The sequence below is a fragment of the Saitoella complicata genome, assembly GCF_001661265.1.
Source record: "Saitoella complicata NRRL Y-17804 unplaced genomic scaffold SAICOscaffold_2, whole genome shotgun sequence".
In the NCBI taxonomy this organism is placed as follows: domain Eukaryota; kingdom Fungi; phylum Ascomycota; class Saitoellomycetes; order Saitoellales; family Saitoellaceae; genus Saitoella; species Saitoella complicata.
The window spans coordinates 661504-687461 of record NW_017566993.1 but is presented as its reverse complement, the minus strand read 5'-3'; the positions used below and the strand labels follow the sequence as shown (position 1 = coordinate 687461).

At 50.8% G+C, this 25958-nt stretch overlaps 10 protein-coding genes across 10 annotated transcripts; 3 read left to right on the top strand and 7 right to left on the bottom strand.

Moving 5' to 3' along the window:
- Positions 1-339: 339 nt before the first annotated feature.
- Positions 340-2820, bottom strand: SAICODRAFT_16945 (uncharacterized protein; the record flags this gene model as incomplete). The annotated part of the gene is made up of 2 exons (XM_019165725.1): positions 1102-2820; positions 340-428 (listed from the first exon to the last, which is right to left on the bottom strand). Exons 1-2 carry the CDS (start codon positions 2633-2635, stop codon positions 340-342), a joined length of 1623 nt encoding a protein of 540 aa, XP_019027026.1. The 5' UTR covers positions 2636-2820.
- A 5481-nt stretch (positions 2821-8301) lies between these two features.
- Positions 8302-13432, top strand: SAICODRAFT_23251 (uncharacterized protein; the record flags this gene model as incomplete). Its single annotated transcript, XM_019166685.1, has 4 exons — positions 8302-12222; positions 12299-12731; positions 12796-12909; positions 12963-13432. 4 exons carry the CDS (start codon positions 8302-8304, stop codon positions 13430-13432), a joined length of 4938 nt encoding a protein of 1645 aa, XP_019027025.1.
- Positions 13433-13535: 103 nt separating this feature from the next.
- SAICODRAFT_69207 (uncharacterized protein) lies at positions 13536-14738 on the bottom strand. The gene is made up of 4 exons (XM_019170457.1): positions 14702-14738; positions 14244-14644; positions 14074-14193; positions 13536-14018 (listed from the first exon to the last, which is right to left on the bottom strand). Exons 1-4 carry the CDS (start codon positions 14721-14723, stop codon positions 13683-13685), a joined length of 879 nt encoding a protein of 292 aa, XP_019027024.1. The 5' UTR covers positions 14724-14738; the 3' UTR covers positions 13536-13682.
- A 229-nt stretch (positions 14739-14967) lies between these two features.
- SAICODRAFT_52115 (zincin) lies at positions 14968-16965 on the bottom strand (the record flags this gene model as incomplete). The annotated part of the gene is made up of 1 exon (XM_019169115.1): positions 14968-16965. One exon carries the CDS (start codon positions 16963-16965, stop codon positions 14968-14970), a length of 1998 nt encoding a protein of 665 aa, XP_019027023.1.
- A 342-nt stretch (positions 16966-17307) lies between these two features.
- Positions 17308-19067, bottom strand: SAICODRAFT_63851 (SPRY-domain-containing protein). The gene is made up of 4 exons (XM_019170023.1): positions 18752-19067; positions 18491-18695; positions 18286-18435; positions 17308-18228 (listed from the first exon to the last, which is right to left on the bottom strand). Exons 1-4 carry the CDS (start codon positions 19048-19050, stop codon positions 17404-17406), a joined length of 1479 nt encoding a protein of 492 aa, XP_019027022.1. The 5' UTR covers positions 19051-19067; the 3' UTR covers positions 17308-17403.
- Positions 19068-19147: 80 nt separating this feature from the next.
- SAICODRAFT_28880 (uncharacterized protein) lies at positions 19148-20110 on the top strand. The gene is made up of 2 exons (XM_019167262.1): positions 19148-19329; positions 19381-20110. Exons 1-2 carry the CDS (start codon positions 19240-19242, stop codon positions 20026-20028), a joined length of 738 nt encoding a protein of 245 aa, XP_019027021.1. The 5' UTR covers positions 19148-19239; the 3' UTR covers positions 20029-20110.
- Positions 20100-21718, bottom strand: SAICODRAFT_5120 (serine/threonine-protein kinase chk1; the record flags this gene model as incomplete). The annotated part of the gene is made up of 2 exons (XM_019169040.1): positions 20100-21582; positions 21636-21718. 2 exons carry the CDS (start codon positions 21716-21718, stop codon positions 20100-20102), a joined length of 1566 nt encoding a protein of 521 aa, XP_019027020.1.
- A 318-nt stretch (positions 21719-22036) lies between these two features.
- Positions 22037-22672, bottom strand: SAICODRAFT_52366 (ubiquitin conjugating enzyme E2-C, Ubc11; the record flags this gene model as incomplete). Its single annotated transcript, XM_019169136.1, has 3 exons — positions 22037-22351; positions 22412-22526; positions 22578-22672. 3 exons carry the CDS (start codon positions 22670-22672, stop codon positions 22037-22039), a joined length of 525 nt encoding a protein of 174 aa, XP_019027019.1.
- A 574-nt stretch (positions 22673-23246) lies between these two features.
- SAICODRAFT_5118 (glycoside hydrolase) lies at positions 23247-24610 on the top strand (the record flags this gene model as incomplete). The annotated part of the gene is made up of 3 exons (XM_019169039.1): positions 23247-23384; positions 23432-23771; positions 23823-24610. The coding sequence occupies 3 exons, from the start codon at positions 23247-23249 to the stop codon at positions 24608-24610; spliced, it is 1266 nt and encodes a 421-aa protein (XP_019027018.1).
- Positions 24588-25760, bottom strand: SAICODRAFT_28878 (Rad1-domain-containing protein). Its single transcript, XM_019167261.1, has one exon. The coding sequence runs from the start codon at positions 25711-25713 to the stop codon at positions 24709-24711; it is 1005 nt and encodes a 334-aa protein (XP_019027017.1). The 5' UTR covers positions 25714-25760; the 3' UTR covers positions 24588-24708.
- Between the last annotated feature and the right edge of the window lie 198 nt (positions 25761-25958).

The window sequence follows — 25958 nt, the reverse complement described above, 5'->3', positions numbered from 1 at the left end:
CGCATACCAAATTTGCGGTAGCAGTCCTCTCATCGACAGCAGACTCATCGAGAAAGACCAGTTGTTCTTGACTGTATTCAGCCATTGCTATCGCGTGTTGCGCACGTAAAATGCCGTTCCGTTCAGCTGCCCTTAGAATGAGAGTTTTTCGAGTATATCCAATCTTTTTGAGGTATCGACAGACATGGTACTTCGATAGTGAAGTTGCAAATTCCTGGTTCATAAACTCTGCGCAATCATCCTGGTATAGGGTAGGGTTCAGATCATACAGGGCCTTGATATGCTGTCATGCCCAGCGTTTAAGTCAAGGTCCTCGATGGGGCAGCTCACTTACCATGCCTATGCGGGTGCCAATCTGAGGCGTCCTACCACAGTTCGTGGTAGGGAGGCGCTCATGGGTGCCTTCCTCCTCGAATCTCTTGACAATCCTGTAAATGGTTCGTACCGATCGGTTGATGATCTCACTGAGTTGGTGAACGTCAAAGCCCTCGATGTAGTTCTCGATAACTATGGACCGTGTGCTATTGTCGCATATTTCCCCGAACATTTCGAACCGTTTGCGACCTTCCTAGGCCTTCAATGGAGTTGTTCTGTTGATTTTACGGTGAGGATTTACGGAGCATGTGCAGCTACCTGCAGTTTGCGACAGGCATTTTGCAACCAGCAGTAAGGGAGTTTCTCGGTAAAGTTGCCTAGTTGGGAATTTAAGCTTGAAGTGCAATTGTTTGCAACACCAGCAACCTCCCATCACCTCCCTCTTAACAAAACCCAGCGTAGTAATGGCTTAATTGTATATATATTATCAGTAGCATTGATAGATTACTGCGTTTGCATTACGTGTACCTTCAAGCACAGAACCCGCTGATGCCCTATCCAAGAAACGAAAAGAGAGGTAGCCCTACCAAAGCCCCATCTTCACTCACTTGGTGAATCATATCATAACATAACATATCCCAGTCACCTTTTCAAACAGACCCAGCGTCAGCGCAGTGTGGGTGGCGTAGATGTGGTGATCATGTCGTCGGACATTCTCGCGGGGAATCTTCGATTGAGTACTTCCGGTCCAAAGACGTCCGTAGAAGCCTTAGGACATAGGAGCACCCTCCTTTTGCTGCTTCTTCTCCTGCTTCGCCCATCTCAACCCACACGCATTACACAATGTCTTCGCACCATGTGGCCCACGTCTCCATTCCGGTGAATCCGTCGTACCACAATCCGTGCAAACATACTCATCAGCCGCCAACTTCATCTTCTTGTTCTTCTTGCGCTTCAGACCACGCTGTGGAGAATCATCACCCATAGCAATATCAGCTCCTCCCGAACTCGCACCAGCTCCGAGGATGTCTTCACGAGGTTCGAAGGAGACGCCGGGAGGGAGTTGAACGACTTCGCCTGTTGCGGTGATGAGGGCGGGGGAAACGTTGCCTTGACCTTGGTATGTAGGATCTCCTGGGGCGTTGTTAGAAGAGTACCGGAGGCCGGTGAGTTGTTCGATGGTGTCGATGGCTTGTGGATCGTAACCGTAGTTTGCCATCTTTTCGCGTATGGACTGTGCACCAGCGACCAAGGGCTCTGGCATATTGCGTTCGGCTTCTTCGAGGTTTTGGCGGGTGAGGGCGTTAGCATCGCCGGATTGACCGGGTGGAGAGGATGTTTCGGGACGAGGATCTGCGGCTTCGACCGCGCTGGAGGGAAGGGCGAGTTCGCGGAGACGTTTGCGGAGGCGTTCGTTTTCGAGTTTGAGTTCGAGGAAGGAGTCGAGCATGGCTGCCGACTTTGTAGGATATGGACGGCCAACCATGAAGAAGCACTTGCAATCTCCCGCATCATCTTCATCGCCGCGCTTGTTGCCCGAGGTACCAAATCGAGGGTGACCGACTGTCTCGAAGATGGCAAAACGGTCCTCGCGGGTGCGGAATCGGTAGAATGCGCTGAACTTCTTGCGGGACTTAATGCAGTTGTTGAATTCACCGACAAACATCTCCATATCGTCAACGTGCATAAAGTCCGTGATGGGGCGTCCGATCAGTTCATTGGGATAATAGCCGACGAGATCGTGGGAGGACGGAGAGGCGTAAATAAAGGTACCGGTTGGCGAAAGAATGTGCATAAAATCGCGGATTTCGTCGATGATTCGCTGCGACCAGTTCTTGCGCTTGGTGAATTCTGTCAGACTTGAGGAAGGACCTTGCTGTTGCTGCTGTTGTTGCTGGTAACCCTGTTGGTGAGTTCCTTGCTGACCACCGCCGTAATGTGACTGCTGGTGGACATTAGATGTAGATGTGTTTGGCGATGAACCGGATCGTTGATCAAGAAAGGGACGAGGCTGTTGCCACTGCTGCCCACCCTGCTGCTGTGGTGGATACATTCCACCATGCTCAGAGTCTGTGTATGCCGGTTCATTCAAGCTCAATGGCATCAATCCTTGCGGCAAAGCAGCTGCTGCTTGTTGTCCATATCCTGCGTGCCCTGACTGCAGTGGCGAGATTTGCGGGTATGACGGCTGTCGCTGAAACTGTTGCTGTGGTGGCATTGTCGAAGTCTGATACGAACCTGGACTATTCAGGCCCATGAAATTGACGTCTAGGGGAGCAAAATCGGACTGCATGTAATGCTGCTGTGCTCTGGGGTCCATCTTTTGCAAACGGCTAAAGGAATGATAGGTTGATGGAGGTCTTGCTGAAATGTACGGTAATGTCGACGGGCGGGGTCGGAGGTTATCGCTGGCGAATGAATGCGGGCCGTTCAGCTGACTGGATAAAGTAACTCACTGCTGGATGTTTGCTCCGGGGTGTTACGTGGGGGACGTTGCTGCAGCGGACGGTCGGCGGTGACCGGTAAAGCACGGATCGCCCGCCATTGATCTTGAAGGGGGAGACGATTGAAACTAGGTGGATAATCATGAAACAAAGTCAGAAACATGATCCTCTCTGTTCCCTACTACTTCATGTATCGGTTGAGGATATGTGGGGGTCCTCTCTAATGCAACTTTACAACATTCTCGCCCTCCAGCAGGGGTCCTGATCATTCCACACACCCGTTTCTTCATACCACACCCCGCGCGCCGAAAATTGAGGAGATCAGAGCAGAAACAAGATGAATAAAATTATTTACAGTAGCAATATGTACACAAATAAATTACTGACGCTCCCACGCTTCCATCAAGGTCCATATGGACCAAAATAATTGCTAGGCGGGCCCGGAGGAGGCCCGTAAAACCTTTGATGCCCCGGAGCACCCATGGGAAGGTTTCCACCAGCCTGAGTTGTGTCCAATGTGGGTGCCTCAATGTAGTTCTCGCCGAGGACAAGATGCCAGTGATTGTGTATGTCGTGCATTGTCAAGACCCGGTCGTCGGCCAATGCTTCAGTGATTGCATGCGCACAGGGTAAACCGAAAACCCTCTTCAGGTAACCACGGCAGGTTGAAAGGGTGAAATTGGTGGGGAGCGAACGACGTGCGAGAATGTACTGCTGCTCAATCAACCCCAATGCGAAGCCCGAAACCTTGTACTTGATATCGGCGAAGAAAGCGCCCAAAGTCGGTGGAACATTCACCTTCTCGTTGGCTATCTTCCCTATTATCTCCTTGTGTTGTTCCTCCATGAATGCCCGGGAATGATCCACGACGGTCAAGAGATTGCCTGTGCTGACTCCAATGTGACCTTTGAGACACTTGTGAGCACCTTCAGCACGGGAAGAGACTGACGATCCGAGGTGAGTGACACGGTCAACCCAGGCGGAGACAAAGTAAGTCTTGTAGGGGAGAAGGGTCTCGACGTATGAAGTAACAGTCTCAAACCTCTCTTAATCACGCATCAAATCAGCGAGATTCTCCTCGAACTTCTCCTCCGTCAAGGATTTCATGAGCTCCTGCATGGTATTGAAGAAACCATCCCATTCCTCCTTAGTGCGGAATGCACTTTTGCAGTTCGTCACCACATTCTTCTCAATGTGCCAACGACATAACAATTTGGCGGCGGTGGGGAATACCTTAGCATTTGCATGCATAAGGGCAAGCTCGCGGTCCGTGACGATGACAAGAGGTGTAAAGTAATCCATCAGCTCCGAGTACATACACATTGCCCAGAGATAGTCCTCCCGAGTCTCCCTAGAGAGGAAGCACAATGCTGAGGTGAATGAAGTTTTGCAACAAGTCATCCCGACGATATGAAGGAGGGGCATCTCAAACTTGTTGGTTTTGTAGGTGCAATCCATGACGAAGACATTTCGAAAGCGTTTCGTGAAACTGACAGATTGTGGGTGGGTGAAGATTAGGCTGGTAATGCGATTTTCGTTGTCCACCCTCTTCCGGAAAGGCAGGCCTTCTTCTTCGAGTTTGTCCAACAAGGCAACAATGGGTGTACGCCCGGCAAGATTCTTGACGCGAAGGTCGCGCTTGGCGTTGTAGATGTTGCGGCGCAAAAAGTCTGGGTTGCCCTCCGGGGCCTCGCGTAGGGCCACGGCAATAGTCCTAGGCAGCGCACCTGCCTTCCTCATCCTCTCAGCGTCTTTGATCTGGGTGGCTGTGAGTTTCCTGTGCTGGGGGAGTGCCGTGGGATCGATTACGGGCTCATGGTTGTGCTCCCCGTTCTTTGTCGATAACTCCCAATCTCCTGTTATCCCAGAGAGCTTGCCAACAAGCTTGAAAGGGCAGCCCTGGGCCTTGTGGTTTGATTTGCGCTGACGGGAAGTGCCGGCAAGATTATGGCGATTTCTATACTCGCCGCCACGGGTACATTTTAGCCATACTTTCCGGGTTTGGATCGCGCAGTTGAAATGGCATAGCCACGGGGCTTGGCCAGGCCTGGGCATAATTCTTGAGCTCTTCCAGGGTAGGGAAAGAGGCATCAGGTGGAGGATCCATTTCTGTCTCCTACAGCTGAGTTTAATGCTGTTTTGTGTGGTTGTTATGCTCTGATCTCCTCAATTTTCGGCGCGCGGGGGTGTTGTTTGAAGATTTAGGGGTGTGGAATGATCAAAACCCCTCCAGCAGTGGTGAAGTGATCAATCCGGAACGAAACAGGTCTGGAAGAACCAAATGATGTGTGCCGGATGTCTGTTTAAGTCCTTGCTGAATGGCTCTTCAACTTCCTTGCCATCTCTGCCTTGTTCATATGCCTCCTGTCCTTCCTCTTTCCATTATGAGTATAAGTGGCTCCAAGTAATCTAAGACCCTCCCGGATTGTGTTGCTCTTCGCTTGCGCTAACGTGTGGGAGGGGTAGTCTTTGAGGGTTTCAGAGCGTGTGCGGGACTTGAACGGGTTCTCCGCTTTCTTCACCCTCGCCTTCTCCCAGGTTGGTTTCCTGCTCAGGCTTAGTGTTGACGTTCAAAATGAAATGCTGTTGCAGGTGTTGGCCCATTCCATCCATGCTGCTTTGTTTGCCTCGTCATGAGGGTAGTGCACGTGGAGATCAGGAAGGTTGAGCTTCCATAGACGCATCGCTTGTCCTTGGCGAAGGTCACTGTGGGGTGGTCCGACTGCACGCCCCGCCCTGAGCATACGAGCTTTGGCGGCATCATTGACCTTCTTTCTGGTTTCAAGTGTGAAAAGAACCTTCGTACAATTGCAGATGCAGGCCTTTGCAAGCTTCCCCCATAGCATACTCAGCTCTCGCGCAAGTTCCCTTCCTGCATCAGTCTCCAAGTACATACTGTATGACTGTAAAACCTTTTCGCAAAGCTCCTTTCTGCTCATATTAGCGTCTGCAATCTTCAGACCTGATGATGATGATTGCCAGTCTGCAATCTTCAGACCTGATGATGTTGACAAGGTCAATGATTCTCCGAAACTCGATCGGAGAATAATCGTACTTGTCCCACGTCGTGTCATGAATGGCTCCACGACCTCCGGTTCCCACACTCTCATTGTGGTCATGCAACGTCTATGTACGTTCATGTATATCTCCTATGATTACGTCTTATAGTTATGTCTTAGCTTATGTTTTAGTCTGACGTACTTCTGGTCTGATGCGCCGTGGCTTGATGGCCTGATGGCTTGGTGGTGGTGCGCCAGCATGGCTTAGGCTTATCTGCGTAGGTTATAGATACACTTATCTGCGTAGGTTAGAGCTACGCACACCTGCGTAGGCCAACCACTATATCAAGGGGAGTTCTCTCCCCCCGACTTAGTTCTTTAGTTAGCAACAAGAGTCTTTGAGAAAACCAAGACCTTCCTACCTGACCAGCTCCAGTAGGTTCCTTAACATCTTGGGTATCTCGTTTGTCTACGCCACTTCAAGTATCTTTCAACCAAGTCATCCCTTGTTCCAGCTCCGTATACAAACCGCCCTTGAGCACCTTGTTACGTCTTGTGTGTCAGTCTTGGTTTGGGCCTGGTCTTACTAGTGATTACGTCTTACGTCAGTGTTACATCATCTCGTCTCGGTCCCCTCTCTCACTGGATAGACTTCGCCCGACTCGTGCCGGCACTTCGGTATAAGTTCCAGTCACAACAGCGAATGTTATTATTCTTTCAGGAGTCACGACACCCGTCCCTGACACCCTGGGAGAAAGCAAGGAACCACAAGAAGTGCTATGTCAGCTGATGGTTGGTTGACGTCGCCCTCTATTCATCTCTGGTGATAGAAGGCCAGCAACGGAACACAGACTTTGCTGGTGAAAGCTATTCGCGCTATTTCAGAACTGTGGAGGAAATTAGCAGCTGCCATAGAGGAAACCAAACGACCATAAGTCACAACCACAACTGGTTTGACAAGACCAAGACACTGAGCTGTGAACTTCATAGAAGCATCAAACTCTTCCCTCACTAGCCATGGGAACATGTGGTAGAAGAAAACAGATGACCGGCAAACGGAGATTCCTATTCTCGTCTCCAGCTCCCCTCCCATGCCTGCGTCCTCTATTGGGACTCCTGTGCAAGACGTTCAGTGCGTGAATGACCGGAGAAGAAGGCTTTGCACAATTTAAATCCCGTTTGTATCAAATCTTTGCCTAAAAAGAGGAGAACTGTCGGATATCCCAATCTCCATGGAGGGGTGGCCTGCTTGATCACCATCTCCGATACCTTGTCATTACGATAGCTTCCCAGGTGTAGTCTCCCTGCAGCCTTCTGCAAATTGACTTGTGTTCTTAAAGTGCTGGGATAACTGAAGTAATAGCCTGACAACAACCTGTGAAAGAGCAGAAGCCGTCAATGATAGATCAATGTTGGGGAATCTGGGTAATCTAGGGAATCTGGGGAATCTTGAGAAAAACTGTACCTTCTGCTTTGAATGCAGTTCCAGATCCTTTTTATCAGGTAAATAACCATAATAAGCGCCTTGGCGTTATTGGTTCAACAGATAATTCAGGCCAGACAAGGCTATAACGGCATGCTCTCTGTTGTCAATGAGCACAGAACCAGCGTCAAACTTTAGTTGCGCATCAACAAACTCATAAACAACCGCTTCAATCTGGATGTTAGTGGTTGCAGCTGCAAATGCCGTGGGTGAGACCTGAGACTAAGACTGAGACTGATGAAGGATATCTGAGTGTAGTAAACCGAAATGGACTAGGTATAGGTAGTCAGCAGCTGCTGCTGAGGCTGACGACGATTGAGAGTAACGTACATTGACGCGGCTGCAGGAACGTACTGCTGTATGCAAAATTCTTGACGTAACTTTCACATGTGTGCGCGAATCGCAAAATCCATATGAAAAATCCGCCTAAAACCACATAGATAAAGGCTCGGAGGTTGAGTAAGGGTTCAAACTGGTCTTATCTATCCTCACCAATCATGTTATGCCACTAGTTTTGGGCCACAAGGCCTCCCTCAGTCGCGTCATGCTAAAAAGGTGTTATCAGTTATGAGAGAAAGAAATGCACCATGGAAGCCACTAGGGATGCAACTCTGGCTGTCATGAGATAGAGGGAGCTTAGATGAACATATTCTACCTGTGGTTTCTTTGATTGCAACAGTTTTTGAGGTTTGTGAGTCCAGAGAGTGTTTTTGATGCTTTCATGCACCTTTATGCAACAGCATGCACCTATGCCAAAACCCTTATAATATCACAACTCTATGAGAAATGATACTATACGCATTTCGAAGACATCAATCGATTCGTAAGACTCTGATCTATCGATTTCTTTCCTGCAACCGCTCTCCCAAGTCTTGTCCATCAAGATAGGCATGTTTAGTAAACCACCCCCGCAAAGACAGGCGGTAAAACTGCCGCTGTCAAGAATTTTGCACACAGCAGCAGTAAACGTAATGAAGATACGCGTCTCCCGAATGTAGCAACGAAATTACAACACATATACCAGCCCAGTACACCCATTGGAGATTGAGGGACAGGCAGGATGTCGTCCATCGACAAGCTCTCCATCATGGGAGTGCGTTCCTTCGACAATCAAGTCCGAGAAACCATCCAGTTCTACTCTCCCTTGACCCTCATTGTCGGGCACAACGGGTCCGGAAAGACGACAATCATCGAGTGTTTGAAGTATGCGACTACTGGTGACCTTCCGCCAAATGCTACGAAAGGAGGTGCCTTCATTCACGACCCAAAGATGTGTGGAGAGAAGGAAGTCATGGCACAGGTCAAGTTGGGGTTTTACAATACAGCCAATGTCCGGATGATTTGTACCAGAAGTTTGCAATTGACTGTCAAGAAGACTACCAGGGCTCAGAAGACGCTGGACGGACAGCTGGTGGTTATGAAGAACGGTGAACGTGCTACACTGTCAACGCGGTGCGCGGACTTGGACGCCCAAATGCCCATTTCGCTGGGTGTGTCGAAGGCGGTTTTGGAAAACGTCATTTTCTGTCATCAGGAAGAATCCAATTGGCCGCTGAGTGAGCCGAGTGTACTCAAGAAGAAGTTTGATGATATCTTTGAGGCTGTCAAGTACACCAAGGCTCTCGACCAGATCAAGACACTCCGCAAAGACCAGGCCGTGCAAATTAAGATCGACCAGAACACACTCGAACACCTAAAGAGCGATAAAGAAAGATCAGACAAAATCAAAGCGCAATCCGACGCTATCCTGGAGAATGTCAGTCAAAGTCAGGAACGCATTGAGCAGCTCGATGCCCAATTGAAGGAGTTGACGGCAGAGCAAGACGAACTGTTCGACTCCAATCAGGCCTTTCAACAAATCATCGCTGATCTTCAGCAATCACGGCAACAGTACGCTTTGATGGAGGATCAACTCCACGAGTTGAAAAAGGACTTGACAGAGTATGAAGAGTCTGACGAGCAGTTGCAGGATATGCAGGCGAACTTTGCGTCGAGGATGCAGGCCGCGGAGGGGAATGTCCATGTCCTAAGCGAACAGAGAGCTGATCTGGAGCACAGGATGGCTGAGCTGCGGCACGAGCTGAACGCAAAGCTGTCCGAACTTGGTCGGATCAACGCGCAAAGCGAGTCACACGCACACAACCTCCAAAAGCGCTCGGACTTGATCAAGGATATCTCGCGACGGCACAATTACCGCGGGTATGATATGCCAGGAGCGTTGGACGAGTCACATATTGAGGAATTTACTGCACGATTGCAAAGGAGTACACGCGAGCAAACTGCGGCACTTGAACGCATCAAGCGCGAAGGGCGTGAGAAAGAGCAGGAAGCGAACGCAGAACTGCAAGAACTCATTAATACACAATCAAGCGCTGAACAAGCTAAGAACGGCGCGAAGAACCAGATTCGGTCGTTGGAGAATGCTGCTACGGATTTTGTTCGCCAGTTGGAAGATATGAGAGTTGATGAGGGTGATGTCGCTATGTTGGAGAGTACGAGGAAGGATGCGGAGGCTGCATACCAAGCTGCGAAGGATGATGTCGAGCGTACCAACTGGGATACTAAGATCGAGGAGAAGCAGCGCGAGGCGCGGAAGGTTGAGGAGAAGATTGATCGCGTTAATAAGGAGTTGTCTGCGGGTCATGCGCAGTCAAGTCTTCGTGCGAAGTTGGAGCTTGCGAAGAATGATGCTGCTAAGAAGCGCGAAGGGCTAACTACGATTATTGCGGCCAATAGTAAGCGATTCAAGGAGTTGGTGGCGCGTGATCTGAATCAGCGAACGGCTGAAGTTGAAATCCGTGAGGTGTTGGGGCAGAAGAACAATGATCTGGAGGACGCGGAGCATCTCTTTGATGGCTCTAGCAAAGAGCTCTCGCAGGTCGAGACAAAGCTGTCTATTGCGAAGGATCAATTGAAGGCGAAGAAGCTGGAGAGGACGGATGCGGAGAAAGCGGTTTTGCAGGTCTGCAACTCAGTTGAGGATTTGCCGACGGAAATTCAACAGACAGAGAAGGCCGTAGCGGACACTTCTGGAGCCCTGAAGAGTCTCGAATTTGCTACGTCATTCTTTCAGCGATCCATTGATGACGCCGAAGAACAGCATTGGTGCCGGCTTTGTTGTCGCGGTATTGGCGAAGATGAACAGGATGCTGTACTGGATGCCATGCGTCAGGCGCTTGGAAAAATCCCTCAGAAAGCCGCAGAGACTGAACAGCAGCTGGAAGACTTGAAGAGGGATATGCAAAATCTGCGGGACGCGCAGCCGTATTATGAGCGGTTTATGCGCTTACAGAGTGAGGATATTCCAAAGCTAGAGGAAGAAGTCAAGAAGTTGAACGACCGCGTGCGTACGTTGGCGGAAAGAACGGAGGGGCATCAGAGGTCTGTCGATGACATCAAGAATGCTATCAAAGATATCGATGCTCTGAAGCGTCCTGCGGGTGATATGACGAGGTACGATAAAGACATCAAGGATATCGAGACGAATATCAGGACGTTCGAAAGTCAGCTACGTGAAACGGGCGGTACGAGGACCATCGAGGAGATGCAGGCGGAGCTAGCGGAGCTGAATGATGAAGCTAAGGCAATTAAGAAGCAGATTGACAACTTCTCGGCCGAGAAAGACAAGTTGAGACAAAGTGTCTTCAACTTGCATCAGCAAGTTCGTGACGCTGAGCGCGACGTGGTGGAGGCTCAGCATAAGTTGCAGCAAAAGCAGCAGTTGCAAAGACGCGTTGATGAGAATGGCGCCCAGGCAAGGAGGTTGCAGGACGATATTGCAACTGCGGATGAGACGATCAGAGGGATGCAGCCGAGGATTGCCGAGGCGAAGGAGACCTTGCGACATGTTCGCGAGGCTGAGCAGGAGCAAGAATCTTCCGCTTCGAGAGAGGCAGGCAAGCTGCAGCAGAGTTTGAACCAGCTGAACGATGTCTCCGCAGAGATTGAATCATACATCTCGCGCGGTGGACCTGATGCGCAGCAGAGATGCCAGGCGGATGTTGAAGATTTGGAAAACGCGTCTAACGATCTGAGTGTCCAAATAGCCGAAATCGCCGAGAAGGTGGATAATCTCAAAGGCAAACTTGCGGAGACGAAGACGTATGAAAGGAACATCTCAGATAACCTCCGGGCGAGGAAAATGGAGAGGGATCTTCGGGCACTCACTGAAAAGATCTATGACCTTGAATCGAAAAATGCGGAGCAAGATCGCGATAGGTACCAAGAGCAGGTCAGAAGGTTGAAGATCCGGTATGACAAGTTGTTCGCTGAGCGCGCTGGATTGACGGGTGAAGTGAAGCAGCTTGACGACCAATTGAAGCGCTACCAGCGCGAACTCGACTTGGAGTACAAGGATGCCCATGAGAACTACCGTAAGCAACATATCAAGGTCAAGACGATGACCGCGGCGAATGAAGATCTTGCAAAGTATGGGAAAGCACTTGACACAGCAATCATGAAGTACCACAGTCTCAAGATGGAGGAGATCAACCGCATCATTGACGAGCTGTGGAAGAAGACGTATGCCGGTACTGATGTTGACACCATCATCATCCGTTCTGAATCAGAGTCCGCGACATCAAAGGCATCCACCGCCCGTTCTTCTTACAACTACCGTGTGTGCATGGTAAAGCAAGATGCTGAGCTGGATATGCGTGGGCGTTGCAGTGCTGGCCAAAAGGTGTTGGCAAGTATCATCATCCGTCTGGCGCTTGCGGAGTGTTTCGGCATCAACTGTGGTATCCTGGCCTTGGATGAACCGACCACTAATCTCGACAGAGAGAACATTCTGTCTTTGGCCAGAAGTCTGTCGGGGATCATCAAGGCTCGCCGTGCTCAGCGAAACTTCCAGCTCATTGTCATCACGCATGACGAAGAGTTCTTGAACATGATGGGTTGTTCGGATTACACCGACTACTACTACAGGATTTCGAGGAATGAACATCAGAAATCTGTTATTGAGCGGCAGAGAATCACAGATGTTCTTTGATTCGAGGCATTGCGATGTTCTTACTTCTTAGAGGCGAAAGCTGGAACTTTCGTCGCAATATTGATAGGCATCTATAGGATTTTGGGATTTCATTTGCTATTTCCTTGCATTCTACCGCTACATGTTAACTCTGTCCGCCTGTTCTCGAGTGCAATTACCGTCCACATGGGACAGCATGCGTCCTGTCATGTGCTCCGCAGGAGCCGGGCCTGCTGCCCAATGCCGATTGCTTCCCTGCGATCCAGGTAGACATTCCATAACTATTATTCATATGGAGTCCCTAACCGAGACACCGTTTCCCACTGCTCCTGCTCCGTGGACGTGTAGAGGAGTCGCATTCTGGTTCTTCTGCTACACCACATCCTCGAAGTCACACAACCAACCTCTCCCACCCGGCACCTATGAACCCCTCGAAGGCGAGTCCCCCTTTGCCCATAACGGTGCGTTCAAGGGAGGGTTTGGGAGTGTGATGGTGGTGAGGTACAACGACACACCTATCGGTGCGTGGGCTGGATCAAATTCAACTTCTCAGCCTTCGTCGGATGTAAGCTGACCCGTGCGCAGGCCCATACGATGAGCTGCTTCTGTTGCCTGGCTATTTCAAACTACCCCACAGCGGAAAGCAATGGTTGCGTGTTACTCGTATTTATGTATCGACACGCGAATCTGTCTACAATGGTGTGTTCTCCTCCTTCTTCCTCTCTTACGGTCGGGACTCTGACATGTCATAGGCCGCAGAAATTGGAATATACCGAAGACACTCGGTGTGTTTGTGTTCAATCCAGCTCCTCCGCTTTCTTCCATCCCATACTCTTCCATCAAGGTGTTCTCGCCTGACAATACTGGCAATCCCTTCTTCTGCGTCAACGTCACGCCAATGAGTTTCGTCCCTTCTATTCCGTTTCAGAGCGCTCTCATACCGCTCAATATGATACTGGTACAGCCTCCTCTTCCCGAAGATGAGGATTGGAAGAGAAGCGGTGCTGTTGGAACAAGCCAATGGAAGGCCGTGACGCCCAAGATGACTGGGTGGATCAAGCCCGTCTGGTGTGAAGGTGGGCTTGAAGGCGGAAAATGGGGTAACGGCGAAGGATTTGTTGAAGGGTCAGGTCTGTGGAGCTTCGGTACATGTTGGAAAGAGTTGATGCTTGAGTTTGGTCCTGATGAGTTTGTCAACGTGGAGGGAAAGAAAGCGAAGTAGCTCCTCATTCTGTTTCTAAGGCACTGGTTCTCCTACGGTATCAATTACAGCTAAAGTTCAAGTTCAACAACATTTTACTTCTGATGACTATGGTCAAGAGCCTAGAGAGTAGAGAATATATTATGCTCGTATCATCAAGCCTAAGTCAAAGCATACGCCATCCTATCGTACACATTCTAGCTAATCGTACAAATGTTCCAAAAAGAGAGGGTCGACGGCATATAGTGTGCCCTCTACACGGACCAGCCGCTTAGTAAACCCACTGCTTCCACTTATCATCATTCTCAATCATGCCAGGTTCGTCCATCATGTGTTTCTTCCCACCCTCCTCCTCATCCTCCTCGAAAACGGCAGTGTCAGGCCTGAGACCGCTGATGGCGGAGTCACGCCTGTAGCTACTCATGCGGCGCTGGGAGTTACGCCTCTTACGAATTTCGTCCTTTTCCATGGTGACTTTGGCACCGCCTTTGAGGTCGAGCATTCCGAGGATGACGCGCTTGATGCGGTCGTTGTTCTTGAGGGAGCGTTCCTTCTGGGGGGTGTCGTCTTCGGCGGTCTTATAAAGGAGGGGGTCGGTGACCATGTACTGTGAATAATTCCGTCAGCAAGAGAACGCAGTTCATTATGAAAAACACTATTACCTCCTCGCCAGCGTGCTCCTCCCAGAATTTGCCCCAGTTCTTTTCGGCACCATCGTAAAGGGCGTAGTCGACACGCTGCGTGTGACCGTCGGCACTGTGCTTGTCAAAGAAGTTGTAGAGCTTGTGCTAAAGTCAGCAGCAATCTTGGTTATGGATTGAGCGTAGCTTACATGCTCAACAGTCCTGCCCTTGTGCTTGTATTGGTCCAAGACATCCTTGGCGATTTGCCAGCAAGCATCATGGACGGGGAAGATCTCGGATCCATCGATCTCGGGATCCTTGACGTAACAAGCAATGGACTTGCCGTGGACGGTGATACAGTTGAATCCGCTAACGGACCCACGCCTGCCCTTCTCACCGTGCTCGACACCGCACATCTTACCAGCACCGGTGACACCGTACTTGGGGTCGTGCTCGTTGGTCTCATCCCATTCGAGGTTAACGAAGATGCCACGCCATTTGGTGAGCCACTTGCAGTCGCCGCGCTCGAGGTTCTTGTAGTCATCGTTCTTAGAGTTCTTGACCGAGGAATCGTCGAAGAGCATCATGTCCGGTCCTCCGCACAGAGCACCTTTGGGGAGGCACTGTCAGCGGAGAGTAGAGAATGCGTGGGAACGGGTAGGCTTACAGAACAAAGAGTAGACCGCCATTGTTGAAGATTGTTGTTATAAAAGGTGAGAAGGTTTGAGAGAGTACAAATCATGAGATGATGAGCAGGAGTAGGAGGCAGATCTCGAGGTTTATATACTTTTCGTCGTGAAGGTTTCGAGGTGGTCGTGTGACGTGACTGCAACTGTCATGCGCTGAGATTGGCGTGCGGGGAATCAAGCATATGACCATCACCTTGTATATTAATGCAAAAGCTCTTTATTATGCGATGAAGAAGATGGTTATCTACTGTGCAAGTCCAAGCAACTTCATGAACGCAGCATCATCGGGTTCTCTTCCTAAGAACCTCTTCAACATGTCCGCTCCATCCTTGCTTCCTCCGGGCACCAAAATCTCCTCACGGTAACTCCTGCCGGTGTTGGGGTTCTCAACGCCTTCCTTCGCGAAGCGATTCATGAACATGTCCGCAGAGTAGACTTCTGACCAAAGGTAACCGTAGTAGGACGAGTCGTATCCACCCATGATGTGTCCGAATGTAGCAGCGGGGAAGGTTCCCGGGGTACCGGGTACGAGAGTAACAGACTCACGAAGCTCATTCCACAAGGCAGTAGTGTCGACCTTGCCTTCCGGTGCGGTATGGATCTTCAAGTCAAAGGTACCAAAGAACAACTGTCTCAAGTTCATGAGCGCGGCATTCACGTTCCTAGCCTTGACCATACTCTGGATCAACGCCGCCGGCAAAGGCTCATCAGGTCTTTGGTAGTGCGAGGACAGGTTCTTCAACACCTCAGGCTCCCAGCACCAGTTTTCGAGCATCTGGGAAGGAGCTTCGACAAAGTCGCGCTCGACACGGGTACCGTGGAACGCAGCGTACTTTGTCTGCGAGCAAATACCGTGGAAGACGTGACCGAGCTCGTGGAAGAAGGTGACAACTTCGTTGTGCTTCAACAAGGAAGGCTTTGTGGGCGTAGGCTTGCTGAAGTTGGCAACCATGGCGCAGACGGGGTAATCGCGCTCGCCATCAGACTTCAGGTATCCCGGAACAAGAGGGAAGACTGCAGCATGAGTGTACTTGGCATCACGCGGGTGCAAGTCGAGGTAGAAGGTACCAACAAACGAGCCATCCTTATCATCAGTGACCTCGTAACATGTAACATCCTCATGCCATGTCTCGCCGCTGACCTGCTTGATCTTAAGCCCGAGGACCTTCTCGTACAATGCTAACATTCTCTCGGTAACAACCTGCAAGGGGAAGTATTCCTTGATCTTCTCATCGTTCACGGCATATTCCTCCTCAAGCTGCTTGCGGGTGTAGTAGCCGAAGTCCCAGGCGTTGATCTTACCATCACTGTTGGCCTGGTCCTGTCCCTTGAGCCTGATGAGTGCCTCCAACTCCTTCTTGCCATATGGAGCAAGCTTCTCGCGGAGGGAACGGAGGAAGGGCTCAACGGTCTCCACGTTCTTGGCCATTCTGGTCTCGAGACGGTAGGCGGAGTGGGTGGGGTATCCCATCATCCTGGCAATCTGATCGCGAAGCTGCAAGGCCTCCTCGAGAAGAGCGACGTTCTCCTTACATCTGGAGCCGTTGGTAATGTCCAAAGCCTTGCGTGTAGCCTCGACCTTTGCCAGACGAAGTGCGGGGATCAGGTCAGGATACTTCATCGTTACAACGTACTTCTTGACGCCATCCACTTCCCTCTCCTCCCGTCCCTCAAAGAAGTCTTCCGGAAGTCCCTCCAATTCCTCCTTCGTGAAGAGACATTCAGATTTGTCCGCATTGAGGTTGTTCGAGAAATCCGTGCAGATATTGGCAAGCCTCTGCTTCAACTTCGCAAGCTTGTCCCTCTTCTCCTTCGGAAGAGCGAGACCGTTCCTCCTGAAGTCACGCTCGGCATGCTCCAACAATCTTGCGCTCTCATCATCAAGCTTCTCTTTTTTTGCAGAAACAGCTTGGACCGCCTTATACACGTCCTCGCGCATCGATGCCTCAATTCCAAACTCATCCAACTTCTTGTTCGCCTCCATGGAGACGTCGCGCAGGGCCTTATCGGTCGAGACGTACTGCAAGAACGTAACATTCGAACTCTTTGTGTCCATCCATGCTTCCATCTCGGCTAATGGACCCATAACGTTGGCGAATGTGGCTTCATCGTGAGGAACGGCAGCGACCTTGTCATATACTGCACGAGCCCTTGAGATCAGTGCGTCGGTGTGAGCGGTCAATTCGTCTGCAGTCCACTTGAAGTGGAGAGGATTGCCGCCATGAGGTGCTTTGGGTGCCATTGGGGTAGTTCCGAGGTAACGAGACGGGATGAATGCGGGAGAGCGGGGGAGCGTTGGTTGGTAGAAGTGAATGCTATTTATGGTTCGAGTTGAGATTGTTCCAGCAGGTCTATAAGTAGGAACCGCCGTTGCTATACTTCTGATTGATGCTTGAAAGGACTTGGTCAATCGCAGGTGCTGCCGTGCTGTTCTTAACATCATTTGGAGGGCAAGTACGCGTACTTCCCGATTTGGCGCGAAATGAATCTGAAGCAGGGACCGAGCAAGATGATGAAACGACGAAAGTAATTCGAAAAGGACATAGGAGCTGCTGGTATAACAAATGATGAAGAAAGAAAGAAAACGCCAGGTAAACGATATCCCGGACCCGCCAGTATGCATGCATTTGTGTATCGCTTAGTATTCGCCATTCCCTCCCGTCCAGCCAATGGCCTCCACTCATCCCAAGAAGTCGGCCTTCACGTTCACCACCCCAACCGCGCCATTGCCCTCATCTCTCAGCTGGCTGCATTTCACGACGGTGCTCTGTACAAGCCTTTCCAGAGCACTGAACTTTGTACCACCACTGCTCACCAGAATTGCTGAGTTGAGCTCCTCGGCCACAGCCGCGTCATGAGCAGGGTCAATTAGACTCGCAACTCGCGGCTCGGTACGAGGATCGGGATATGCGATCAGAGAGAAAATCTCCTGCAACGCATCGCGGTGCTCCGGTGATGGGAACCACTCACGTAGCTTTTTGCCTAATTCGAGAACCGCTCCCAACAACTTCGTAGAATCCGCAGGAGCTGGACTACCAACCAGATCAACTTCCTCGCCCATAGCAACATCTGGCATATCTTCGTCCGGCTTAACGGTAGGGGAAGTCGCCTCGGCCACAGCCATAATCAACTTCACAAACTCTCTGCACCGCAGTTTGAACATCACCTCCATGTTCTCCTCGGCCGTCAGTACATCTGGAAAGAACGTGTTCGTCAATTTGATACCATGCTCAATATCACCACGAACAACCGCATTCCATATTCGCTGGCGGTTTACAGCAGCTGCGTCTTCTTTGCTCGAAAACTCTTTAGGCAGGGCACCTGTAGGTAATGCTTCGTGCTCTGATTTGACCACCTCCGCAAATGCCCGAGCCGTCTCAACGTATCCGTTGTGGGAAAGGTAGGAGCCGACGAGGGACTGAACGACGTGCATGACGTCATCATCGCCGAAGAGGTTCTCCGTTGGGACGGTGTTTATTAAGCCGTACATTTTCGCTTTTTCTTCCTGAAGATCATTTGGTTTAGCTGGGTCCTACAACTTCAATGAACAGGGATATCTTACCCGCATATACTGCTCAACATCGTAGACAAAAGACTTCTGACCAAAGTTGACTCTGACATGCTCGCCCATGGTTCTCAATCCGACGCTGGGGTACAGGTCCGATCTGGAGATAGGTAGATCGCGGAAGGCAATTCCTAAATCCACTCCGTTCTGTAGGGCAAGTATCAGCATACATGTACACGAACCACGACGCCGGATACCTCACCTTGGTGTAGAAACCAGTCAAGGTCCGAAAATTTATTGCGCATCCAACGATATCTCCAGTTGTAAACTTTGGCCCGTACTGCTTTCCGGTTCCTTGACAGCAGAAGCTGTGTCCGTCGTCGCCGTGATAGCCCCATGAATCGGACTCCCACCCTGGTAGGCGGTTGAGAGGCACTCTCAACTTGCAGAAGCCAATTCCAATGAATCTGTATAGTAAACGAGTTAGCTGTGAGTCTTTGGGGTTTCTTGAGCTGCTACCTGCCCTTCAGCACCCTTACTCACGATCTCCACTTCGAAGTAGTACACTCCGACCCCTCGGGGTATCGGACAATTTGCTCTGACGCTTGCAGCATCCTTATCGTTCCCTCTCCCTGGGCCAACGAATCGCACATCCAATCCTCCATTCACAACCTCGATAAGTTCGCATTTGTCCTTATCGTTCCAAAACGATGGAAGCTCGGGCGGTGGCAGAAGCGGTTTGTTTGGAGAAGCGGCAGCATAACAAGAGGCGATTTGCTCAGCATAAGATGTCTCCTGAAGGTATTCCGGAAGGTTATTCATGGCTCCTGGTGTGGTCCGGTCCCGGTGTATGCTGCTGGCTGTCGTACGTACGACGGTTCTGGGAATGAATGCGGAGAACACAACTGCAGCTGTACGTCACCCTCAGAACCTCACGAAAACCGACAAGAAGAAAAGGAGGGTAAAACGAAGCATAAGGACGCGTTTTGAGTAGCATACAAACCATCAAACATGTCGCTATCAGCAGCATCATCGCCAGAGCCGAGTCTTCCGTCTGTGGTCGAACAACCGTCTGCGACGCGTCCGTCTCTGAAAATCAAGGTATGTGCATTGAGCGTATCCAGCGTCCATCGTTGCTGACCAAATGCACAGCTCAAGATGCCTTCAGCAGCTCTAGCTGCCCGAACATCCAACATTCCCTCCTCACCAATCCATGGTCCTTCCTCTCCACCACCCGCATCGTCACCAGCTCCTTCAACAGTAACTGAACCCCCTTCAACCACGGTAAACGATGTAACAGCGACTTCCAACAACGGGAAACCTCCGCCGAAGAAGCGAGCAGCATATGGGACTGGACCTAGGGCGTTGAAGAGACAAGCAGAGAAGGCAAGAGCTTTTGCTTTGGCAACAGGGGGAGGAGAAGGAGATCCTGCAGCGGCACCATCACCCGGACCTGCGAGTCCTGCACCAAGTACTACAGTATCTACGGTTGTTGGCGGTCAAAAGATTAATATCTCCTTGAAACCTGCAGGGACACCACAACCTCAGCATAACCCCAAACTTGGTCCAAAAGCGAATATGGGTGTTATCAATGAGCGTTTGAGGAATCTGGACAGAAGTGGAAAGCCGTGCAGACGATGGGTGAAGAAGGATTTGGTTGTGAAGAACTATTTTGGTGGACAATGGTCGGTGCCAAGAGGTACATGGATTGGTGGTCCGACTACCCAAACTCGAACAACGAGCGATATGAACACGAAGACGTCTACTCCATCCGAGGATGTCGTGACGGCGGATGCTTGAGCTAAGGGATGAATGGTATATCGTCAAGGTCGGGTATCTAGGATCTATCTAATGAAATGCAACGCCTGACATTAAGCGGTAACAATGACCTCCCTACACTCCCTCGCAATCCCTTTGAAGAAGCGTCTCCACTCCAATGGATCTCCGACCTTCTTATGGAACTGCACCGTGTACACGTCTCCTTTCCTTCCCTTAGCATACCGTTGAACCTGAATCTCACCATGCATCTGAAGCTTTCGCTGATCGACATGTTGAATTCGTACCGTAGCTGCGGTCAATCCAGCTGGCTGTAGAGAAGGTATGTTTGTATTTGGAACACCCATTCTTTGTAGTGCGTTTGACAGAATGGGAAGGAATGTTGGAAGATCCACAGCAACGTAAAATCGCGTTAGACGCTCAGCAGGACAGATATCGTTGAACCTCCTCGCTTTCTGCGTCAAGGTTTCTGAGATACCCTGGGTAGGAGAGAACTGGCTCATACTTGGGTCATCCGCCAGCGAATTCAGGATCTCGTCGTCCACAAGAACAGTCCGTGCTTGAGGCTGCGAAGCGGAGACAAAGCCATTGCCCATCCGAATATCGTCAAACTCCGTGGTCCTCCGATAATCTGGTTGTGTCGCGGAGAAGCCCGTTTCTCTCCAATCATATGCATCACCAGATCGGATAGTAACGTCAGACATTGACCTATCTGACTTTGCCCTTGCTGCAGCTTCTTCCAGATCCACCTGTAACTTCTCCAGCAATCTCGTCGCCAGCAGAAGCGGATCCGTACACTGCCCGTTATCAGCCCTCATAGGGTTCCGACGAGTAAACCAAGGATGCCGCTCCACATCATCAATCGTCATCCTTCGTTCCGGATCAACCATTAACATCCCTCTCACCAACCCCAATGCATCGAGGTCAAGCTTATCCCATGGCTCATAAAGCCCTCCCCGAGCATAATGGGAAAACTCAGGATTGAACGGTGCCGGCTCATCCCACGGGCATGTCCCAAGCAACAGCACAAACAGCACCACGCCACATGACCAAACATCAACCTTTGCCGCATCATACTTCTCTGCCATCACCACTTCTGGAGCCAAGTAAGGTAATGACCCAACCTTCCCCTTCACGTACTTTGTAATCCCCTTATGCCTAAACATCGCCGCCAACCCAAAATCACCAATCAAGAGATTCCCATCCCCATCCAAAAAGACATTCTCAGGCTTGATATCTCTGTGCGCAACACCCCTCTCATGCAAAAACCGTACCCCAGCAATCATCTGCTGAAAATAAAAATGCGCAATATCAGGCTCAACCCCAACATCCGGCTCAATCTTATCAAACAGATCACCACCACGGGCCCACTCCATCACGACCCATCGCCAGATATTGTCTTCATCCGAGTCGATAAAGTCGACGATGTTGGGGTGTCCTGTGCAGAGTTTGTGGAGTTGGACTTCGGCACCGATTTGTTTGAGGGTTAGGCCGCCTTGGGGAGATATTGCGACGGGTTTGTTGATGAATTTGACGGCGTAGACGTCTGGTCTTTGGTCGTAGCGGCAGAGTTTGACCCTGGATGATGAGTCAGTATAGACCTTGCGACTTGATTGCGGAGGAGGGCATACGTTGCGTAGGAACCACGACCGATTGTCGCACCGCAATGAAAAGGCAGCTGCTCTGGCAGCTGAAAATGCTGATCAATTGACATTGTGAAAAGCGATTGTCGATGTCTGCTCAGATTTTGTCGGAGGACAACCTTCGCTGGAGTCTGGGGAGTTGCGTTTGTTTGGTTCGTACATCGCCCGTTTCCACGGTGATACGCGTGCATGACAATCTGGATCGAGAAGGATATCAATTGAACGTGGGTAAAGTGGACAATTGCACAGTATATGAATAAGGTATTAGGTTGGCTTGGTATGGTAATAAACGAACAACAAAGAGAATGACAAAACGCTGGTGCAGAAAAAGACAAACAGGGAATCCCTCAACAGCCTCCTCCCAATTGCATACAGCTCTTCATGACCACCTATTTCTCCCCCTCCCTAAACCTTGCCAAAACCTTCTCCCTAAACGCAGCATCCTCCTTCCCCCACAACTCCGCCGCCTGCCCATTCAACGGGCTTGCATTGTTTGGCTGCGCCAACAAGCTTTGAAGAGAAAGCAACAAAGACTCGATGGAGTGAGCGGCAGACCATTTATCTTGGAGGATGTCGAGACATATACGGCCGGCCATGTCGATGTTGGGGTGATACATGGGGGTTGTGAAGGTGCAGTTTGGGGGGGCGTAGGGGTAGTTTGCGGGGAAGACCATGCGGATTTTGAAGGTCATGCCTTCGTAGTACTTTTACACATGTCATTTAGCATTGAATCAGGTAGCATCAAGGGAGATGGATGAACGCACAGTAGCTTCTGGGCCTTGGATGGTTCCGGCCCATTGGAGGAGGTTGCCGTCCTCGGGGAAAGCGGAAACACCTGGAGTCTGGGACATCATGAGGGTCATGAGCTCTTGTTGGAGACTGTATGCTGCCGTTAGTCCATGTATCTGGCCTGGAGTTTGCGGAGCACACCGTTTAGTGACGGAGTGGCCATCCGGGGCCTTCTGAGTAGCAGCGGCCATCTTGGTTGGCGAGGAGGGAGCAGGCGCAGCGTTCTGAGCGTCCATTGCTGTTGAGGAGAAAGAGCAATGAGCGACGGAGGGGAGGCGGGGTGAATGCTGAATGCTGACTGTTGTGTGTTGTTTGTTGTCTGTACAGTGTGCGGATGCAGGCACCTACATGGGTCAACACCGGTTGCTAGGCGGGCCTCGGTGCAGTCCATCTGTCCATTGACTGGCATGGCATGTTGCGTTGTTGCAAGTGCCGTCTCTCTTTGGCCAGAATGACAACGGCTCGCCTATTTTTAGAAGGGAAGGGTCCTCACTGCGTACGCGCGCTGGTCGCCGCCTATCGTCCCCCCAGTCCCTTAGAGCGCACCGAGACAACTCTTATTGCTCCCAACGAGACGCTTATGCGGAAATGGTGGAGAAACACAATCGTAACTTGACCGTCCGCTTCCTGTTGCGGTTGGGGGCCGTGATTCCTTGCATACACCCCACTGGTGCTTGAGATCATCCTGCATCGCCAAGATCGGAGCAATTGGATGACATCTGTACACTTTCGGATCGCTGTAGTTGCCTTTAAATGCCGCCCTTCCCATCTCCAGATGTTCAAGTATAGCCCATTGCAATTGACAACGGGATGAAGCTCACGAGGACACTTGCTGCTGGATTGCTTGCTTTGGCTGGATTGGTCACTGCTGCACCGGCAAGACTCACTAAACGATCGTTCGATTACTCCACCGAAAAGCTGCGAGGTGTCAACATCGGCGGTTGGCTCGTAAGTTCCCTCCCTTCGACAATTGAACGTCAATTGACCCTGTCTAGGTACTGGAACCATGGATCACCCCATCACTCTTTGAACAATTCCCCGATTACGGAGGTGACTCGCCCACTGTCGACGAATACACTTTCTGTAAGACGCTCGGATCGGACGAGGCGTACAAACAGCTTCAGCAGCATTGGGAGAGTTGGATCACGTACGAGGACTTCAAGGCATTGGCTGATGCTGGTGTGAATACCGTCCGTATTCCAATTGGGTATTGGGCTTTCGAGTTGTGGAATGATGATCCGTATGTGCAAGGCCAGCTGGCTTATTTTGATAATGCATTGGCGTGGGCGGAAGAATTGGGATTGAATGTCATGATTGATTTGCATGGTGCGCCAGGTGTGTCGTAATTAACCTTCTTTTGTGAACTCGATGCTGATACGAAGACAGGCTCTCAGAACGGCTTCGACAACTCCGGTCAGCGAGGAAACATCAACTGGCTCGAGGAAGACACCCTTACTCTCACGGTCAAGGTCATTGACGAACTCGCCAGCAAGTACGCCAACCACCCCGCCGTCACCTCTATCGAGCTCCTCAACGAGCCTCTCGGTGCTTCTCTGAACATGACTGTCATCAAGCAGTTCTACGAGGCTGGCTATGGTACGGTTAGGCAGTATTCTTCTGAGGTCGATGTGGTGATTCATGATGCGTATGTTGGGTTGACCGAATGGGACGGTTTCATGAATACCCCTGATTACGACGCTGTCGTGCTCGATACGCATATTTACCAAGTGTTCAACAACTGGCAGCTTGAACTCTCGCTCGAAGATCATGTTCGAGCGGCATGCAACCAATCCGACAGCATCGGCCTCTCAAACCAGAAACTCTGGACCATAGTTGGCGAGTTCTCAGGTGCGATGACAGACTGTGCCCGCTGGCTCAACGGTTTCGGTATCGGTGCCCGCTACGACGGTACCTACTACAAAGGCTCCTCCTGGATCGACTCATGTGATGGTGAATCAAACGTCAACTCCGCCTCCCAGTTCAGTGCCGACAAGAGAGCGAACATCAGGCAGTTTGTTGAGGCACAGTTGGATGCGTACGAGACTGGTGCTGGATGGATTTTCTGGACGGCGAAGACTGAGGCGGCGCCTGAGTGGAACTTTATTGATCTTGTGAATAATGGGGTTATGCCGCAGCCTTTAACGGAGAGGTGGTATGGACAGCAGTGCTCGTAGAAGGATAAGTTTCTCATCTCGACAGTATCATAGCCAAATATACCAGGTATCTTGAATCAAACATAACGCTTGTTGTCCTGATTGTCCATACTGCTCCCTCACAGTTGCGTACTTTCGTTTCCTCTCTCGTTCTCGTCTTCCAGTTCTGGCAGGAACCTGAAGTCAACGAAGCTAAAGTGTCCCTCTCCGACATCGATCATGAATTGCATGCTCATCACTCCGTCTTCGTCCGCCCTCACAGACACCTTTGTTGCAAGACTCATTGCCTTGATTGCATGACGTATCATCGTAAATCTGTACGAGTTCTCAATGAGCTCAGGGCAGATGAATGTTTCCAATACAGTCCGGTCATTAGGGTAGTCCATCTCTGTTGACCCCAGTGAACCACGAGACGAGAGGCGAAAGTGAGGTCGGCGAGGTGAAGAACGGATGGTGATAACCTCCGGTGAAGTTGTCTCCAATTCTTGAATTGCATCGTGCAGCCATTCCGCCTTCATGATGATCTTCTGCGCCAGGCCTCCTTCGGCCAGAGAGATGTCCAGCTGCTCCTCCGGTTCGTATGTTGTGAGTTCGCACGTGGTTACAACACCGCCTTCTTCCATCATCAGGATAAATGACGACCCTTCGCCCTCGTAGACCATACGGCATGTACCGCTGCGAAGAATCATTGCGTCGGTAGCATTGACTTGTGGTGCGACGCGTGGACGGTCACGAGCGTCAGCGGAGAAGATTTGGAGACATTCGAGCATGGCAGAGAGCGAGATGGTGAATTGAGCATGCGGCTGGCGCACTTCTTCGTCCTCTTGCGACAGAGAAGAGCCAGCTGTAGATGGACGCGAAGTGGCGATAGGTGGGACATACTCGTATGTCGAGAACATTGTCTTGTCAAGGAAAGCAAGAGCTTGCTGAGCGCGCGAATTCTCGACGGAAAACTTCATGCCTGACGAGGAGATTCGTACGAGTGCTCGGGGCATGAACCCGATTGAGCGGAGGACGGTAAGGAGTGGGGTGATGTTCGTGGACACGCAGTTAAGGACGCGCATGGAAGTTGGTGGAGGAGGGCGGACATCGCCTGTTGCTAGAATCGGTTCGTCAATGTCCATTGTGTTCAGCTTTTTCACCGGTGCTATTGCTGGGGGAGTATGGGGGCGACGTCAAGCTTCGACGACGCGTAACGAGCATTTCAAAGAATAAGGTTTCGGCTTGCAGGCGGCGATGCAGCGGGAATGCACGGACGTGTTTAAAGGGCCCAAAATGGATGGAGTTGTGAGATGGGAGAATAGATGTCTATTGTTTCATATCAAGGGCAAATCGTGGGTATATTGCTGTTGCAGCGCTTCTTGCCATG